The 19,473-nt window shown below is 34.3% G+C and overlaps 1 protein-coding gene and 2 pseudogenes across 2 annotated transcripts; 1 reads left to right on the plus strand and 2 right to left on the minus strand.

Moving 5' to 3' along the window:
- Positions 1-702: 702 nt before the first annotated feature.
- Positions 703-5,071, minus strand: LOC136069349 (uncharacterized; annotated as a pseudogene).
- A 1,636-nt stretch (positions 5,072-6,707) lies between these two features.
- Positions 6,708-11,648, minus strand: LOC136069350 (uncharacterized; annotated as a pseudogene).
- Positions 11,559-17,305, plus strand: LOC112002923 (ribosome biogenesis protein WDR12 homolog). Of its 2 annotated transcripts, XM_024035083.2 has the most exons (14): positions 11,559-11,820; positions 12,274-12,564; positions 12,657-12,763; positions 13,827-13,862; positions 14,033-14,118; positions 14,409-14,467; positions 14,680-14,790; positions 14,948-15,073; positions 15,475-15,618; positions 16,093-16,201; positions 16,295-16,431; positions 16,533-16,568; positions 16,658-16,751; positions 16,878-17,305. In XM_024035083.2, the coding sequence occupies exons 2-13, from the start codon at positions 12,298-12,300 to the stop codon at positions 16,748-16,750; spliced, it is 1,311 nt and encodes a 436-aa protein (XP_023890851.1). In that variant the 5' UTR covers positions 11,559-11,820; positions 12,274-12,297; the 3' UTR covers position 16,751; positions 16,878-17,305. The 2 variants fall into 2 exon arrangements, with proteins under 2 accessions (XP_023890851.1, XP_023890850.1); XM_024035082.2 differs by lacking the exon at positions 11,559-11,820 and having other exon boundaries at positions 12,151-12,564.
- Positions 17,306-19,473: the final 2,168 nt, after the last annotated feature.

The raw sequence follows: 19,473 nt of genomic DNA on the forward strand, positions 1-19,473 counted from the left end.
ATGATTGACACTAATGTAAACACTTCTATTATTAAGTAGTAAATAAAAACAGTTGTTTGTTTGTTTTTCCACCCAAAGATGGAGCAAGATAATAGTGAAACTATAATTGAAAACAGCAAAATAAATCTAAGAGAAATTAATGGAGATAAAACACTAGGGATTCAAGGTTCCACCTAATACTTTATCACATGAACTTGGATTATTTTTAACTCAATTGGGCTAGAGAGCCAACTTGCCTAATCGGAAAATAAAATAATAAAGTAATCAAACAAGGTGTAAAGTAGATTGAATATGAGTGATTGAGCAAATTATTCAATTGGCATGTTACAGGGGAGATTAAGCATTCAATATATTCTCAAATCATAACTAATCAAGGAGTTCAAGCATTAAATATAAATAAAAATCATATTAAATCTTAAAAACTTATCAACAGGCAATGATTCTAAATAGTAAATCAATCTCAAAATTCAATCATCAATCCATAGAAAGCACATAGAAAATCCCAAAAACACATGACAAAAATAATAGGTTTAACCTCTAACCCTAGTTAGAGATTCAGCCACACATAGTTATGCAAAAGACATCCATCAAAACAATGCTAAACGTCTAAAAAAATAAAACAAAAGATCAAAAAACATTCTAGGGTTTTCCTCTACTATAACCTGAGCCTCCTCCAAAAGAAAAAGAGAAAATCCCTCAAATTTAGGATGGGAATCCCTTCTTGATTTTCGGAATTTTATCCACTGTCAGCTTCCAGCCCACTTTTGACATTCAAAATGATTTTTATGGAATTTATGGTAAACTACAAAGTTGTATATCTTCAAGTCTTCTTTCCGTGGCCGTAAGAAGCAGGTCATTCGGACATCTGTGCAAGAAGTTATGGCAAAAATACTAAAACAGTGCAGGACGTTTCCACATCAGGATTTTTTTCAATTTTGGCTAGGACGAATTTCTTTCTTCCCTTTTTTATTCTCATGTTTTTGACTTATTTAATGCTTCAAAAACCATGCTCCAATTGATCTTGACCCTTGGATTCTCTTGACAATATATTTGTATGATTAGCTTAATGGTTTTAATCTCCTACAAGAGAATAATACACGTAATGAGTATATTTTTGAGAAATATTTCAAACTCACATATTTACGTGTAATTAAACATGAAGTTGATGTGATATTGCATACCAAGACTAAGATAATAGTGTAATTTTAAGCAATCAACACACCCGCCCAACTAGCATTTTGCTTGTCCTCAAGCAAAGAATGTGTAGAATTCAACAAAAGTATTGCAACAAACCAAGAGTTTTGGAGAACATTGGAAATACTCAAATCTAGAATTTTAAGGCACAAAAGATTGAGAATAATTCTAGCCTCATTATAATTTCCAAGACAACAATTCAAGTTCAATGCATTAAGCCTCTGTTAGAAAATTGCAAATAAATATGCACCAAGTTATATTATGAGTAAGGCTTAAACAAGATAAAGTTTCAGTTCTCCAAGACAATGTCAAGACCAATATCCACTAAGAACAGATCAAAAACCTGAGACTCTGATTCCAAACCTAACTCACTGTCCAAGTTAACGAGAGATGTGGATATTCACCTTAATACCTCTTGGGCTTTATTTGTAATATTCCAGCTTACTCACATTTTTACAATGATGGCTTTCACTCTAGTTAGATAGACCTTTTAAACAAAAAGATCAAATCACATAGAATTCATGGTTATGTTGCTTCCTTCTTCAATCTGAACCCCTATTTCTATTTTTCTTTTTCTTTGTCTTTTTATTTATTTTTATTTTTTAGAGACATTCACAACCAAGTAGCCCTTTCCATTGTACCTGGTCTAATTCACTGGTCCCTTATTAATGCCTCCAAATTTCAACCAATTTTTTTTTCTTCTTCAGCGAACCAAGTGAACAAGCAAGTCAAGGTTCATCAGGCCTCAGAGTAGCTATTAGGATAACACTGCCTTATCAAACCTCAACTCCCCAAAGAATAAGCCCAGCATAAGCACAACTAAAAGTTCAACATTAATTGCTCATTGCTAACAAAAGATTAATAAATAAAAACCCATATTACATGTACTTTTGAATTAGGAAAAAAGCATAAAATAGATTCTCAAACTCATGTGCCAAATCATTCAATTCAAGTACAAACAAGTGTGATCTCATTGCTTTCAAAAAAAAAAGTGTGATCTCATTTTATTTATTATTATTATTTTTTGCTTTTGATTTTATTTTTAAAATGAAAATGAACAAAAATCTCGAATTAACATGGAAACAATTTATGCAAAGCCACACCTCCCAACTTAAACTCAACATTGTCCTCAAGATTTGGACTCTGTCCTCAATGTTATAAGTCAAAGCACAAGTCATGCAAAACTTATTGCATAGAAAATAAAACTATGAAATAAGGAGAGTCGGTAAAAAGTACCTGAGAATGGCAGAATGAAAGCAGTTCGAAGACTAACATCACTGTATCCAATTGTTAATGAACAAAATAAAAAAATAAAAAAAAATAAAAATAAAAAAACTGAAGTACAACAACTCCTCCCATGGAAGCCTTGATCAATCAAGATAAACAGGTTCTTTAAGAGAGGTGGTGTCCCCCCCTGGAAAAAAGTCATCAAAAAATGGTTTTAACCTTTGGCCATTAACCTTGAAAACACTGTCATTATTTGGATTCCCGATCTCAATGGCCCTATGTGGAAAAACAGTTTTAACAATGTAAGGCCCAGACCATTAAGATTTTAGCTTCCCTAGAAACAAATGTATCCTCGAGTTATAAAGAAAAACTTTATGAGATGGTTCAAAAGACTTCCTCATTATATTCTTATCATGAAAAGCTTTCATTCTGTCTTTATAAATCTGAGCATTGTCATAGGCATCATTCCTTATTTCCTCAAAGTTCATTCAATTGCAACTTGCATTAATTGAGCATGAGCTTTGTCTAAATCAAAATTCAGAATTTTTATTGCCCAACAAGCTTTTTGCTCAAGTTCCACAGGCAAGTGACAGGCTTTCCCGTAGACAAGTCTATTGGGTGACGTACCAATCGGGGTTTTGAAAGTAGTGCAGTATGCCCAAAGTGCACCAGTTAGCCTAAGAGAACGATCTTTGCAGTTTGGGTTAACCATTTTTTCTAAAATCCTTTTTATTTTCCGATTAGATACCTCAACTTGATCACTTGTTTGTGAATGGTAAGGACTAAAGAGTAGCAACCTTATGAGTGATTCCATATTTCTTCATCAAGACCTCAAAATATTTATTGCAAAAATGGGTGCTTTCGTCACTGATGATGGCACGTGGTGTTCCAAACCTAGACAATATATTTTCCTTAAGGAATTTCAAAATAGGTCTATGGTCATTGGCCTTGCAATGAATGGCTTCAACCCATTTAGACACATAATCCACAGCTACCAAAATATAAAGATATCCAAATGAAGAGGGAAATGGTCCCATAAAATCAATTCCCCAACAATCAAACATTTCAATGATTAAAATTGGGTTTAAGGGCATCATAGTCTTACGAGATATTGCTCCCACTCTTTGACATTGCTCACAAGTTTTGCAAAAATTATGGGTGTCCTTAAAAAGTGTAGGCCAATAAAAACCTGATTGCAAAATCTTGGCAGTTGTTTTCTTTGCAGAAAAGTGGCGCCACAAGCCTTGGAATGACAAAAATTAATTAGACTCATGAACTCATTATCAGGGACACATCTCCTAATTATTAGGTCTGGACAGTATTTAAAAAAATAAGGATCATCCCAAAAGAATTTCCTTACCTCAACTAGAAATTTCTTCTTATCTTTCTATCCCCAATATTCCAATAGGTTTGGCTTGATTTTGAGTTGCACTTCTAATGCTTTAGGTTGATTTTGGGGGTCAATTTTGTGGTGGATTATCAACTGTTGTAATGGGTTATGGTGGTGGTTTGGAGGTGCTAGGTTAGTGGTTGGCGGTTCTCATTTTCTTCTTCTTTCTTCTTTTACTACTGGGTTGCTATAGCCAATGGAAAAGATAGGGAGTTTGGCTGGTGAGAGAGAGAGAAAAAATAATACAATATTATTATACACAGCTACAGTAACCATGTATATTTACACTGTTACTTTTGAAAGAAAATTGTGTAAATTTTGAAACTTTTTGTATTTTAGAAGCATTGGTGTGGATGCTATAAGGGAGTGATTAAATGTCTAGGACACTGAAGCTATTTTGCTGATTTTGGTCGCCAATTGGGCTATTATTGTGGGGGTTCCATAGAGAATAAGGGTTTCACAAATGGAGGGAGTGAAGGTCCAGGGAGTGAAAGGTGATTTTGGCCTTCTAAAAAAATGTTCCCACGTGAGCAAATAAGTCTTTGCCATGTGTCCATATTTTTTTAAATAAAATAAATTAGTCCAAATCAGATACCACATTAGCACCCCGTCAAGACACATAAGACAAAAACTAACAAATACAAGCGGAGGAGCGAAAATCAAAACGTTTTGCAAAGTTTAGAGACGAAAATAGAACTTTTGAAAGTTTAGGAATAAAAAACGAATTTTTGTAATAATTTAAGGATGAAAATGATATTTTACCCTCTTTTTTTTTCTTAGAAACGTTGTAATGGAAATTGAAACCATTGCACATAACAAAAGAAAGGAAAATTTTAATTAATGACATTATAGGCCTTCCATACCTCATGGGTTTATGTTTCAAAAAGTTTAGATTTTCAAAATAATTGATAGGAGGTAGTAATTAGAATAGAATTAAGGATGAAAGAGTAACAATTGGGAGAGAATTAAGGGTTAGTATTATTGGTAGTTTTACCGTGTTTAGCATTGAGAGAAAATTATGCTGCAGTTAATGACGTGAGGTAGGTTTTAATTGCTTATTGCCTTTTTTTCTCATTTTTACTTTGATGGGGCTACTTTCAATGAGATGGGAAATGCAGGGATGGATGTTGTAGTTCGTAACTGCTTAGGGAGTGTCCTTGGAGCCTTATCCCAACGAATCCAGCTCCCTGCCTCTGCTGCAACTGTTGAACTTCTGGCCTGTCCTAAGGCAATGCTGCTTGCAAGAGAACTGAGGGCCATGGACTGCATCTTTTAGGGTGACACTGAGGCTATTATTCAAGCAATCCGGAATAAGGATTCAACACATCCGGAATATGGACAGGTGGTTAATGATGTTCTGTCACTAGCTAGAGATTTCCAGTTTTGTAGTTTTTCCCATGTAGGATATGTTTGGATAGCTGAAAACTTATTGCGTCCAAGTTTCACCTCTCTTTTTTTTTTTTTGGAAGCGTGTTCCAACACTTTTGAGAGATTTCAGTGGGTCTCGTGCACTATTCACGAAACTCACAAACACATTTTTTCAACAAAACTTTTATTAAAAATAGGTCACATGGCACTATTCACACATTTAAAAATTATTTTACTATAATGTTTTCAGATTTTAATTTTCAGCAAAATAAGTGGTATCCAAACAGACCATAAAATGTATAGGCAATTTAGTTGCCCATTTTTTAGCTAGAAGTTCTAAGTCTGGTAATGAGCTACACAGGTTTAGTTTAATTCCATTCTTGAGGATATAGCTCCATTAGTCACACGCGACTTGTAGGTTTTTTTTTTTTTTTCTTGTTTTTTTTAATATCTTTTCAATAAAAAAAATAAAATACTTTGCTTCATTTATGATTTTTGTTCAACGCATTTATCTTTTTTTTTTTTTTTTTGTATCCAATTGTTAATGAACAAAAAAAAAAAAAAAAAAAAAAACTGAAGTACAACAACTCCTCCCATGGAAGCCTTGATCAATCAAGATAAACAGGTTCTTTAAAAGAGGTGGTGTCCCCCTCTGGAAAAAAGTCATCAAAAAATGGTTTTAAGGCTGTGTTTGTTTCGACTTCAAACTACTTCCGGAAAACCATTTCCGTAAAATTTGGGTGTTTGGCTGCTTAGGAAAATTCGGTCAACTGAAAATAATTTCACTTTTGACCGAAAAATACCCCTCCCCAAGCGGAAATCCATTTCACCTTTTATTTTTACTTCAAATGGCTTTTTCCGGAAAATTGAGAAACAGAGAGTACGAACCAAGCCCAGTCGCACGAACCCACGAAACAGAGAGCACGAACCCACGAAACAGCGCCATCGCCGAGCCAAGCCCAGCGCCCATCGCACCTCGCCATCGCACCGGTCTCGCACCTTACCGTCGCACCGCGCCGATCAATCAAAGGGAAATCGCAGCACTGCGCCGATCGCTCCAACGCCGCTCGACCTAGACCCATCGCCTCCTCGATCGCGCCATCGCACCTCGTCGTCGACCCAGACCCATCGCCTACTTGATCGCGCCATCACTCCAACGCCGCTCGACCCAAACCCAGACCTTCGATCGCGCCATCGCACCTCGAGCTCTCTCTTCCTTGATCTCTCAGTTGTTTTTTTTTTTTAATTTGATTGTTGTTGTTGTTGTTTTTTTTTTTTTTAATTTGATTGTTGTTGTTGTTTTTTTGATGAACTGATTGTTGTTGTGGTTGTTGTTGCCGGAATTTGCTGTTGTTATTGTTGTTGTTGTTGTGTTGTTGCCGGAATTTGCTGCCGAAAAATAGCATTTTCCTAATAGAACCAAACACATGAAAATATTTTTCACAACAATTTTCATAATTCAACCAAACACTTAAAAATATTTTTCTTTTCCGAAAAATAACATTTCCCATATTTTCCGGAAAACGTTTTACACGAAACAAACACAGCCTAACCTTTGGCCATTAACCTTGAAAACACTGTCATTATTTGGATTCCCGATCTCAATGGCCCTATGTGGAAAAACAGTTTTAACAATGTAAGGCCCAGACCATTAAGATTTTAGCTTCCCTAGAAACAAATGTATCCTCGAGTTATAAAGAAAAACTTTATGAGATGGTTCAAAAGACTTCCTCATTATATTCTTATCATGAAAAGCTTTCATTCTGTCTTTATAAATCTGAGCATTGTCATAGGCATCATTCCTTATTTCCTCAAAGTTCATTCAATTGCAACTTGCATTGAGCATGAGCTTTGTCTAAATCAAAAGTCAGAATTTTTATTGCCCAACAAGCTTTTTGCTCAAGTTCCACAGGCAAGTGACAGCCTTTCCCGTAGACAAGTCTATTGGGTGACGTACCAATCGGGGTTTTGAAAGTAGTGCAGTATGCCCAAAGTGCACCAGTTAGCCTAAGAGAACGATCTTTGCAGTTTGGGTTAACCATTTTTTCTAAAATCCTTTTTATTTTCCGATTAGATACCTCAACTTGATCACTTGTTTGTGGATGGTAAGGACTAAAGAGTAGCAACCTTATGAGTGATTCCATATTTCTTCATCAAGACCTCAAAATATTTATTGCAAAAATGGGTGCTTTCGTCACTGATGATGGCAAGTGGTGTTCCAAACCTAGACAATATATTTTCCTTAAGGAATTTCAAAATAGGTCTATGGTCATTGGCCTTGCAATGAATGGCTTCAACCCATTTAGACACATAATCCACAGCTACCAAAATATAAAGATATCCAAATGAAGAGGGAAATGGTCCCATAAAATCAATTCCCCAACAATCAAACATTTCAATGATTAAAATTGGGTTTAAGGGCATCATATTCTTACGAGATATTGCTCCCACTCTTTGACATTGCTCACAAGTTTTGCAAAAATTATGGGTGTCCTTAAAAAGTGTAGGCCAATAAAAACCTGATTGCAAAATCTTGGCAGTTGTTTTCTTTGCAGAAAAGTGGCGCCACAAGCCTTGGAATGACAAAAATTAATTAGACTCATGAACTCATTATCAGGGACACATCTCCTAATTATTAGGTCTGGACAGTATTTAAAAAAATAAGGATCATCCCAAAAGAATTTCCTTACCTCAACTAGAAATTTCTTCTTATCTTTCTATCCCCAATATTCCAATAGGTTTGGCTTGATTTTGAGTTGCGCTTCTAATGCTTTAGGTTGATTTTGGGGGTCAATTTTGTGGTGGATTATCAACTGTTGTAATGGGTTATGGTGGTGGTTTGGAGGTGCTAGGTTAGTGGTTGGCGGTTCTCATTTTCTTCTTCTTTCTTCTTTTACTACTGGGTTGCTATAGCCAATGGAAAAGATAGGGAGTTTGGCTGGTGAGAGAGAGAAAAAATAATACAATATTATTATACACAGCTACAGTAACCATGTATATTTACACTGTTACTTTTGAAAGAAAATTGTGTAAATTTTGAAACTTTTTGTATTTTAGACGCATTGGTGTGGATGCTATAAGGGAGTGATTAAATGTCTAGGACAGTGAAGCTATTTTGCTGATTTTGGTCGCCAATTGGGCTATTATTGTGGGGGTTCCATAGAGAATAAGGGTTTCACAAATGGAGGGAGTGAAGGTCCAGGGAGTGAAAGGTGATTTTGGCCTTCTAAAAAAATGTTCCCACGTGAGCAAATAAGTCTTTGCCATGTGTCCATATTTTTTTAAATAAAATAAATTAGTCCAAATCAGATACCACATTAGCACCCCGTCAAGACACATAAGACAAAAACTAACAAATACAAGCGGAGGAGCGAAAATCAAAACGTTTTGCAAAGTTTAGAGATGAAAATAGAACTTTTGAAAGTTTAGGAATAAAAAACGAATTTTTGTAATAATTTATGGATGAAAATGATATTTTACCCCTTTTTTTTTCTTAGAAACGTTGTAATGGAAATTGAAACCATTGCACATAACAAAAGAAAGGAAAATTTTAATTAATGACATTATAGGCCTTCCATACCTCATGGGTTTATGTTTCAAAAAGTTTAGATTTTCAAAATAATTGATAGGAGGTAGTAATTAGAATAGAATTAAGGATGAAAGAGTAACAATTGGGAGAGAATTAGGGGTTAGTATTATTGGTAGTTTTACCGTGTTTAGCATTGAGAGAAAATTATGCTGGAGTTAATGACGTGAGGTAGGTTTTAATTGCTTATTGCCTTTTTTCTCTTTTTTACTTTGATGGGGCTACTTTCAATGAGATGGGAAATGCAGGGATGGATGTTGTAGTTCGTAACTGCTTAGGGAGTGTCCTTGGAGCCTTATCCCAACGAATCCAGCTCCCTGCCTCTGCTTCAACTGTTGAACTTCTGGCCTGTCCTAAGGCAATGCTGTTTGCAAGAGAACTGAGGGCCATGGACTGCATTTTTTAGGGTGATACTGAGGCTATTATTCAAGCAATCCGGAATAAGGATTCAACACATCCGGAATATGGACAGGTGGTTAATGATGTTCTGTCACTAGCTAGAGATTTCCAGTTTTGTAGTTTTTCCCATGTGGTATATGTTTGGTTAGCTGAAAACTTATTGCGTCCAAGTTTCACCTCTCTTTTTTTTTTTTTTTTTTTTTTGAAGCGTCTTCCAGTACTTTTGAGAGATTCCAGTTAGTCTCGTGCACTATTCACAAAACTCACAAACACATTTTTTCAACAAAACTTTTATTAAAAATAGGTCACATGGCACTATTCATACATTTAAAAATTATTTTACTATAACATTTTAGTTTTCAGTTTTTAATTTTCAACAAAATAAACGGTATCCAAACAGACCATTAAATGTATAGGCAATTTAGTTACCCATTTTTTAGCTAGAAGTTCTATAAGTCTGGTAATGAGCTACACAGGTTTAGTTTAATTCCATTCTTGAGGATATAGACCCATTAGTCACACGCGACTCGTTGTAGTTCTTTTCTTTTCTTTTCTTTTTAATTTTTTTTTTAATTTTTAAATTTTTTTTATCTTTTCAATAAATAAAAAAAAAATACTTTGCTTCATTTATGATTTTTGTTCAACGCATTTATCTTTCTTCTTTTTTTTTTTTTCTTTTTTTTTCCTTCTTTTTTTTTTTTTCGGTTGTTGTTGTCGACTTTGGTACATTTATGATTTATCTTTATTTTTTTTTATCCAACGCATTTTTGTAATAAATCAATAAAGTAATTCCTTTAACACTATCAATTTTTAGGAGTAATTAAATCCATTTACTAACCATTAATACTTATGATATTATCAAATAAACATTAAAATTTGGAAAATGCTAGAGATCAAACATTTTTACAAACTGCTAATGTAATGAGTGATTATTAGTAAATAATAAGAATAATGTTAGAGGTACATACTTTTTTACAAAAAAAATTTACAAACTATTAATGTGGTGAGTGGTTATTGGTAAATAAAAAAGTGATATTAATGGTGGGCCTAAATGAAAACCAATAAGAAGTAAGCCACATCACCAGTTTGTAAAAATGTTGTAAAATAATTTGTGACTATAGAATTACTCAAATAAAAAAGCGATGTTATTGGTGAGCCCAGTTAAAAAAAAAAAAAAAAATTGGTCACAGTAACAATTTGTAAAAATATTGTAAAATAATTTGTGACTATACTATTACTCTTAAATTTTCAAAATGGTTTAATTGCACTTTTGAATGCTAGTAATTATTTTTGCCTTGGTTGAGTTCTCTCAAGGGTGGTGTGAAGTCTTTACATAAAAGATTTTTAAAGTTCACCATTTTACACTAGCTCTTCTTTTCTTAGGCTTAATAATTTTTTTGAGAGAATATTAACATATGATGTCTGCTCCTGATAATAGCTCGTTATTATCTGGCCAAGACATTAATAGGTTTTTGGTGTAAACAAAGATTAAATCCTAAATCTTTTGTTAAACCATCAGAGACTTTATCAGTTGAGTTAATTGAAACTTATTCTTGGACTCAATAATTGACTTGCCTATCCAGGGTCGGCCATAGACATTTTTGGGCCTCATGCGAGAATTAAAATTGGGCATTTTTATATTTATGTATTAAATAAATTAATATTTATTTAATATTTTTATTATAATATATTTTATTTGAAATCTATTTTTCTTGCATTTTAATATGCAAAATTGATTAATTAAATTTTTGTATTCAAGTTCTTCTAACATCTCCTTTTCATTTTCTTCTAACTCTTTTTGTTGAATTTATTGTTCATTTGTGATATTTGCATCTAAATTTTGTGTTGCATTTTGTTTATTACTAATAACAAATTTATTTATTGATCCTTTGGAGACTCAATTAATGCTTCTTCTTTTTCTTTTTTAAGTTTTTTATATCCAAGTGAATATTTTCTAGTAAAAATTTCAAATAAAACAATATTTAAAAATAAAATAAACACTATCTATAATATATTTATAATAACTTAAATAAAAAAATAACTTTAAAGTATAAAGCAATAGATCCTGATGTATATAAAAAAGTACTATTGTAGCTCTAGCTTTCGTGAATAATAACAAGAATCTAGCAATCTCAAGTTCCCAACCTGCAAAAATATAAAAACACATGATTAAAACTCAACAATTTAAAGCCCAGACAGAAGTACAGCTCCACCTACAACCCAGCCAAAAATTGTAAGCCCAGCCAATACCGATCCTATTACCTAAAAAAAACCAAAAACAAAAACAAAAGATGCAAAAGACAAAAACAGATCCTATTACCTATAAAATAAAAAAAAAAAAGACATGACAAGTCCCAGGACTCCAGTCCACCCACAGCCACAAGTCTTATTAGACAAGACTATAAGCCTCCAACCACAAAACCAGTAAACCACGGCACCATTTGGATTTAGGATCTGCAGAGTGCAGAGCAGAGGAAAAGTCATATAGTCTATACCTAGAGAGCATACAGTTGAGACGGATCACTGATCAGATCAAAGGAAGCATGAGCCACCAACAAAAGATTTAAAAGTAGAACCAGTGTAGAGAAAGAATGAGAGAGGCAGAGAGCAAGAGCTGAGAGACAGAGGTGGAGAGCAAGAGAGAGAGAGAGAGAAGGTATGAGTAAATTTTAGGGATCGGAGTAGAATGTTTACAAGAATGTTCCAAATTTTTTTTTGTTTTTTGGTTACAAAGATGTAACAGATTTTTTAGAGGTTTCATTTGAAACTAATTTTTTTTTTTCTACTACCCGTTATTTTTCAAAATTTTGGGGCCCTCGTTCCACTTGAGGCCTTCACACATTAATGAAAATGGCTTGGTTATGATTTGTGATTTCTGATGTGAAGCCTGGGAATTTTTTTTTTTTTTTTTTAATTGGGTCATGGTTTAGGGCCTTTAGATTGGGCCCTGAAGGGGGATGGCTGGACGGGCCCGAATAAAAAACCCGTTTATTAAACGGGCCCGACCCGTCGCCATTACTATCGGTCACAAAACCCCTCTTACTGATAAACCCTAGCAGCTCTCTGACTCAAATCACACATACACCTAAAATCCCTAGCTTTGTTTCAGATTAAGAAATTGATAGACAGAGAGATGGATATTGATGGGGTTAACGAAGAAGAAAATTCAAGGCGAGTCCAAGTACGGTTCGTGACGAAGCTCAAACCACCTATGACAGTTCCTCCTTCGCCAATTGCAATCCCTAGTAACCTCACAAGATTAGGGCTTTCCACTCTTGTCAACAATCTCATCCAAAATGGAAATCCTGATTGGAATACTCAGCCCTTTGATTTTCTCATCGATGGCGAGCTCGTCCGAATGTCCCTTGACAAGTTCCTTCTTGCCAAATCCATTTCTGCGGTAACTTAACTTTATTCATTTATTCATTTATTTAATTTCCTTTCTTTTTAGAAACTAACAAATTGATTTTGGTTTTTGGTTTATTATTACAGGAAAAGATATTGGAAATTGAATACATAAAGGCTGTGGCCCCAAGGAAAGAAGAAGAACCTTCATTGCATGATGATTGGGTTAGCTCGGTCGATGGTTCAGATCCCAGGTATGCATTTAGTAGTAAAAAGGGACTTGTCAATTAAGGATATAATAGAGAAATATGACTTTTGATAGGAAAAAAAAAAATAGTACATGTGGCTGACCTTGACTAGTTTGTTGTTCATGGGTACTCCATACATATTTATTAGATTGCAAGATGCTTATATAACGGAAATCGCAAAACATGCTCTATGTTTATTAGGAAGGTAACTAAGAATATGGCTTAGGATAAAATAGAATGGTGGAAAAGAATACATGCGGCTGTTGATTTTGAAATTTTGGCACTAAGGCTTGGTTGTTATTGTTCATGGGTAGTCTGACAATCATCATTAGATACAGTGTAGAATGTATATAAGAATAATAAAGGTGGCGTCCTTGTTGAAATGTTGTGGAGCTTTGTTTTTAGATTCTTGTGGATTCGGTGGGCGTGACTTATTGGAAAAGGTCATTGACCTCTTGTTTGGATGGAGAAATTGGGTTGGTAAGCATTCGTTGGATGTTTGGAACATGGTCCCCTTTATATTTGAATTCGACGCGGATATTATGGATGGAATGAAATTTTCATATGTTTGAGGAAGTAGAAAGTGCATGGGTTCAAGTGATAGCAATGTTTACTAGTTCTTTATTTGATTGGTCTTGCACGTGAGGTTTCACTGCTAGAAACTCCATTGCAGAGTTTATCGAGTCATTGCCTTTCTGTATATAATACTTTTTCATTTTTATTCTTTAGAATTGTTTGTGTTCATTATACATAAAGTAGTCTCTTGTCAATAAATTTTTTCTCTGCTTATAAAAAAAAAAAATCCTTCTGGCAAATGTTAACCAGAATTGCTTTATTGCCAATAATTTTATAGAGTAGAATCTTCATATGTTCAATAACACATTGCATCAAGTCATGGTGCAATAGTTATGACTTTATTACAAGATATTTTGTCTTCATTTTATGTTAATGTTCCATATAGCTCTCTTTTTTTTTTCTTTTTTTTCTTTTTTTTAAATTACGAATAAGAAGCAGAAAAAAAAAACCTTAGTTTTGACTTCTGAATACTGCACTAATGTCCTGTTTGCAGGTTCATTGTGACAGGGTGCTACGACAGTTTAGCAAGGTAATTATCCGAATAAAATTTTGTTATTGTTTTTTGTAAGTAAGAATTTTTTGTAATATTTTTCCCTTGAGGTAAAATTCCTTACTTTTTATGGTTATTTAAAGGCTGATTAGTTTCCCCATTGTTATGAAGTTAAAATATGCAAAATATTGACTTTTATCTTCCTTAAGGGTATGGAAAGCTGCTGGAGAGTGTACACATATATTGGAAGGACATAGTGACGTTATTGCTTCTGTTGGTGTCATCAACCGAAAAGGTATAAGATACAGTGATTGATAATCTCTAAAGTGCTTTTTCCTTGCCAGAAATGTCAAAATTAACTGTTGCATCTGAACTTGGGGCCTCTCTGGCCTGAATTATGTTCAAAACTTTGTATGTCTGAAGCAATTTAGTAATAATATTATACTTTTTTTTTCATGCTACTTGGTTTCTGAAGTTATCATTTTCATCTACTCTTTTCGCCAATATCTGCCTCTTTCCAATTGTCAAGGTTTTCAGTGGCTGCTTCCTTGCACTATCAATTTTTAAGTTGTTCTGTATATACAGGTGTAGAAGGTATTACTGTGGCCACTGCTTCTAAGGATCGCACCCTGAGGCTGTGGAAGGTAATTGGAAAAAGCCAATGAGCCTTAACTCAAATTGCACTTCCTCCTCCCATTATTCTGGGATGGGAGGGGAGGGTGAGGCCTTGGGTTCAAATCTCACTGGGTGTGTGTGTAACTTACCAATAGATAAATAAAAAAATTTTAAGGAAAAAAAAAAAACAACTGGAAGTTTGATGTCCTGACTAATTAATATTTTCCCTTTACTGTGAAAGTTTGATACAGAGGATTCTATAAATAATCCTATCAGAATCAGGGCATTCAAAATTTTGCGTGGGCATACAAAATCTGTACAATGTGTTGCAACACAGAATACTGGAGATATGGTGCGATCCGTTTTCTTTTTCTGGTTATATTTATTGATATTTCAATACTTATAAAAAAATATTGATATTTATGTTGGCAAGATGAGATATAAAGTTAAGCTAATAATTTCCTCTTTTTTTCATTCTTGGGACCGGTGGGATGTTTCCATATGCTTAGGTTTGTTCAGGTTCTTGGGATAGCACGATCAAGTTATGGCAGACAAATGACTCACAAAGTGATGGTGATCTGGTGTCAATTAAGAAGAGAAAAGGGAATGATCAAGCTGATGAATCTCAATTGGAGGTATGGATGTTTCATGCTCATGCTCCCTTTGCGGTAATAAAATATGTGTGCAGTAAAATATTTGATGTGATTCTGTTCACAAAACAAATAATGACATGATGGGAAATGTAATACTTAAATTTAGATGTTAGAAAGAGTCTAATGCTTCATTTAAGGAGATGTCACTTAATCATTGAAAGGCTAGTATTTTCATTGATACAGTTGTAAAGAAACTATTTCTTGTGGAAAGCTGTAGAACATTCTTACATGTTGAACTCTGATTATAATTTCATTCATTATTTTGTTTGTTTGCCCTTTTGTTCTTTTTAACAATCTTTTCATAAATATATAGCTTTTGAGTTTAAGATGTTACCCTCCAATTATATGTTTTATGGAAAGTAATTTTTGTTATTATGTTTTAGGGCGAGGCTGTGTCTACACTTGTAGGCCATACACAATGCGTATCGTCTGTGGTATGGCCACAGCAGGAAACAATATATTCTGCATCATGGGATCATTCTGTTAGATTATGGGATGCCGAGACAGGCAAAAATTCGTCGGACATAGTAAGTGCAACTTTCCTTCAGTTGTCTCTGTCTATCTGTTTCTGTTTGTTTAATGGTTTTAGGCAAGTTATCACAAAAGTTAAAAACAAATTTGCTGGTTTATCTGTGGTGGGAATGAGAGGGCGTGTGTTTGGTTAACAAAATTTCTTGAAGTGGGCTTATATTGAACATCTTAAGTCCATGCTGATTGAAATCACTGACTACTGAGCAAAATGATAATCCAGACTACTATACAAGATGATTCAATACTACTTTTTAAATTGCCTATTTTATGTTTCTCCAATTTGAATTCTTCCTTTATTTGTTTTTAAATTCGTTTTCTGGAAAAAGCAAAGCATGTTGTCTCTTAGCATTAGATGCATGTCACAAGCTGTAACAGCAACATGTTTATTTTCCTAGACGTACTTTCTGTTTAGAATTGGATTAGGCCACTCACTTCCAAGTTTAGTTTATAACTCTCTCCTCCATGGACAGTTCTGCACGAAAGTCCTCAACTGCCTTGATGTTGGAGGTGAAAGTTCTGCTCTCATTGCAGCTGGTGGTTCTGATCCCATTCTTAGGATATGGGATCCTCGTAAACCAGGTCTGTTAAGCTAGTGAAGTACCATTGGCTCTCGCTCTTTCTCTCTCTAACACATGCATATTTGCATCTGACGTGAAATTATAAATTTTGAAGGAACTTCTGCTCCGGTCTTTCAGTTCTCGTCTCACACTTCTTGGATTTCGGCTTGCAAGTGGCATGACAAATCTTGGTTTCATCTAGTTTCTTCATCATATGATGGGAAACTTATGTTATGGGATCTAAGAACTGCGGTATTAAATTCTCCCTGCTTCTAGTATTTATCTGTAATTCATGTGCACAGCCTATTTTTAGGACAAAATGTTTTACTGAACAACATTTTGTCATGTTGCAGTGGCCTCTAGCTGTCATTGAGTCACACAAGGACAAGGTATAAATTTAGCCTCTCTGTTTCATCTTTTCTTTAATGCAAAGATTCTAATGTTTTCGTTAATATGGTGGTCTCTTTTGTTAATTCAGGTACTATGTGCTGACTGGTGGAAAGGTGACAGCATAATTAGTGGTGGTGCTGACTCAAAGCTCTGCATTTCTTCTGGAATTTCTGTGCTGTGAGGTAAAAGCTGTTATTCATACCACAATAATTGAATTATGGACTTACCATTGTAAAAGCCATTCTTTTCCAAGCCTGTGTATTCTGATATGGTCTGCTCTCTCCACTCTTCACACCTTCCTCTTCCAGTGTCAGTCTCATCTCAACTGTAGCGATAACCTGATGAGGTCCAGTCAGCGCAAAGTTCAGTACTTGCATTAAAAGGAAAAAAAAAAATAGAGAGGAATTGAATTTAATCAATCACCAAGAGTATGAAGCACATGGATAAACCGGAGAACATAGGGTTGGCCAGGGTTAAAGAGGCAAGGCTATATATGTACCATATAAATTTGGACTGAATATTTTAACGCTATTCTTTTGAATTTCCGTTAAGGTGGCAAAATATGATTTTTTAGACTTACCCACATTTTTGTTGTGACCACTGACCAGAGTGGTATGTAAGGTTTAGTACCGGAAAAATGAGTTTCAGTTGCCTTGGGGTAGTTTCATTTGCTACGTACTACACTTTAGGTACTGCTGATTATGAATGCAAATTTTTGTTGTTGCCTTCGGGTTTACATCCTGTGCCTTTTAGGAGCAAATTGTTGAGACGTTCTAATTGACAGTACTCAAGGATTTACTAGTGTTGCTTTAATGTTGGGGCTTAATTTTGTCAAAAAAATAGTTAGGGCTTAATAATTTTTGAACTATTTGTTTACGTTTGTTGCTTGAGCTGTTAGTATAACTAGAGTTTGGGAAGTTTAATGTAAAGATTTTGGTTTTATATTTTTTGTTCCCACCAAGATTTGAAACTGAAAATTAAAAACACCAATTTTTTTGTTTTTAGTTTCATTTGTAAATTTAGATGTGGAGACTTTTTTTTTTTTTTTTTTCCCAATTACCAAACAAGTTTTCAAGTCTAGAAAATAAAAAAGCAATCTTTGAAAATAGAAAACTGGGAAAAAAAAATAGTTACCAAACTGTGGGGGTTTCAAGAACACAAAGCTACGATAACTAGCTTTGAATTCAGGATCAACGCAACTAATTTCTTGAGGATGGGAGATGATTATCCACAAGGGAAAGATCACAAAGATAATTGGTGACAAATATAACTGAATGAAGGCTTTATATGCATAAAAATTGTGTTCTTGAGGTTCAAAAAGAGGTTTTAAAGGATAAATACAAGTGAAGATTCTTATCACTTTCTCTCTCTTGTTGTTTCTTTGATCTTTTATGGATCCCCCTTCTTGGTGCTCTCCCCTTTCTTTTATAGCCATCCTCTTCTTTTAGTTGTCTTGCTCTTAGCTGGATTTAGGAGATACTTGTCACAACATCACATTATTCAGCCATTTCTTGATCATGAACATAGACTTTTGTGAGTATTTCCATTATCCAAAGTTCCAGACTAATCATTTAGGGCTTGTTTGGTACATGTGTTTAAAAACATGTTTTCAATTTTTAAACAACATTACATGTATTTCTACACACTTTTTCATACACACGTATTTTCAAAAAAAACTAAAAAATATTGTTTAATCACACGTATCAGATGAGCCCTTAACATTTAATGTGGCTAACATTAGGTGAGAAAAGCCTTTAATGTAGAGGTGATTGTTACATTGGACTTTGCGTTTTCTACAACATGATAGTAGGTGTATAAAGGATGTTCTTGGCAAAGAGAATGATCGCTTCTCGGCTGAGCCATGTTTCCTCGCGAAGATGGGTTTTACGAATTACCTTTGTAGTGGGCCCAAATTCTCAACAAGAAGTCCTATCTCTCATTGGCCCCTAAGTTGGGCCCATTCAGTGGATTGGGTTCCTTGGGACTTCTTTTTTGGTCTAAGGTCTTTGGGGCAGATATAGATCCACTCCCCTACACAAACACACCTTTTTATTATTATTATTATTATTATTATTATTATTATTATTTATAATCTCACAATTTTATATCACACACACTCACTTTTCCATCCCAACCAAACAAAGCCTGAAGTGTCGGTCAATCAATCTTGAGGTGCGGGCAATTTTCTCCATTACAATTAATATTTGAAAACTATTAGTACATTAAGGATTTAATGTTTGAAAAAAAAATCAAAATTTCATTGACTATTTGTGTAATGGGAAAGGATTTGCTACATACATTGTTATGTGGCGGTAAAAAGAAAGCAACATGTGTCTAAGAGTTTTATGTAATGTACATATTATTAGCTAGACCCCTAGACACTGGTCTTCTTTTTTTTCTTTTCTTTTTTTTCTTTTGTGTTGCTAGCCTGCCACATAAACCTGTATGCAGTAATTGTTGCATACAAGTATGTAGCAAAACCTTTTCTTTATGTAATAGGCAATGATGCATACATGTGGACACAATCACAAAATGAGGTGTCTACAATAATATATTTTACAAGGACCAATCACCTAGATCCTATCTCTTCACTTTTCCATCATTTAAATCAAACATACGCGAGTGAGAACTATTTTTTTTTTCCTCTCCCACGCGTTTCATCCCCTCACCATTTTATATCTCACACTTTTCCATCCTCAACCAAACAAAGTCTAAAGTGTTGGTCAATCAATCTTTAAGGGGTAGACAATTTTCTCCATTGCAATTAATGTTTGAAACTATCAAAATCTCTAGAATTATCTCTCTCTCTCTCTCTCTCTCTCTCTCTCTCTCTCTCTCTCTCTCTCTCTCTATATATATATATATATAGGCAAAAATTAGAGAAAGCCTAATTAAATTTCAAAT

The sequence above is a fragment of the Quercus suber genome, unplaced genomic scaffold (genome assembly GCF_002906115.3).
Source record: "Quercus suber isolate HL8 unplaced genomic scaffold, Cork oak 2.0 scaffold_164, whole genome shotgun sequence".
Taxonomy (NCBI): domain Eukaryota; kingdom Viridiplantae; phylum Streptophyta; class Magnoliopsida; order Fagales; family Fagaceae; genus Quercus; species Quercus suber.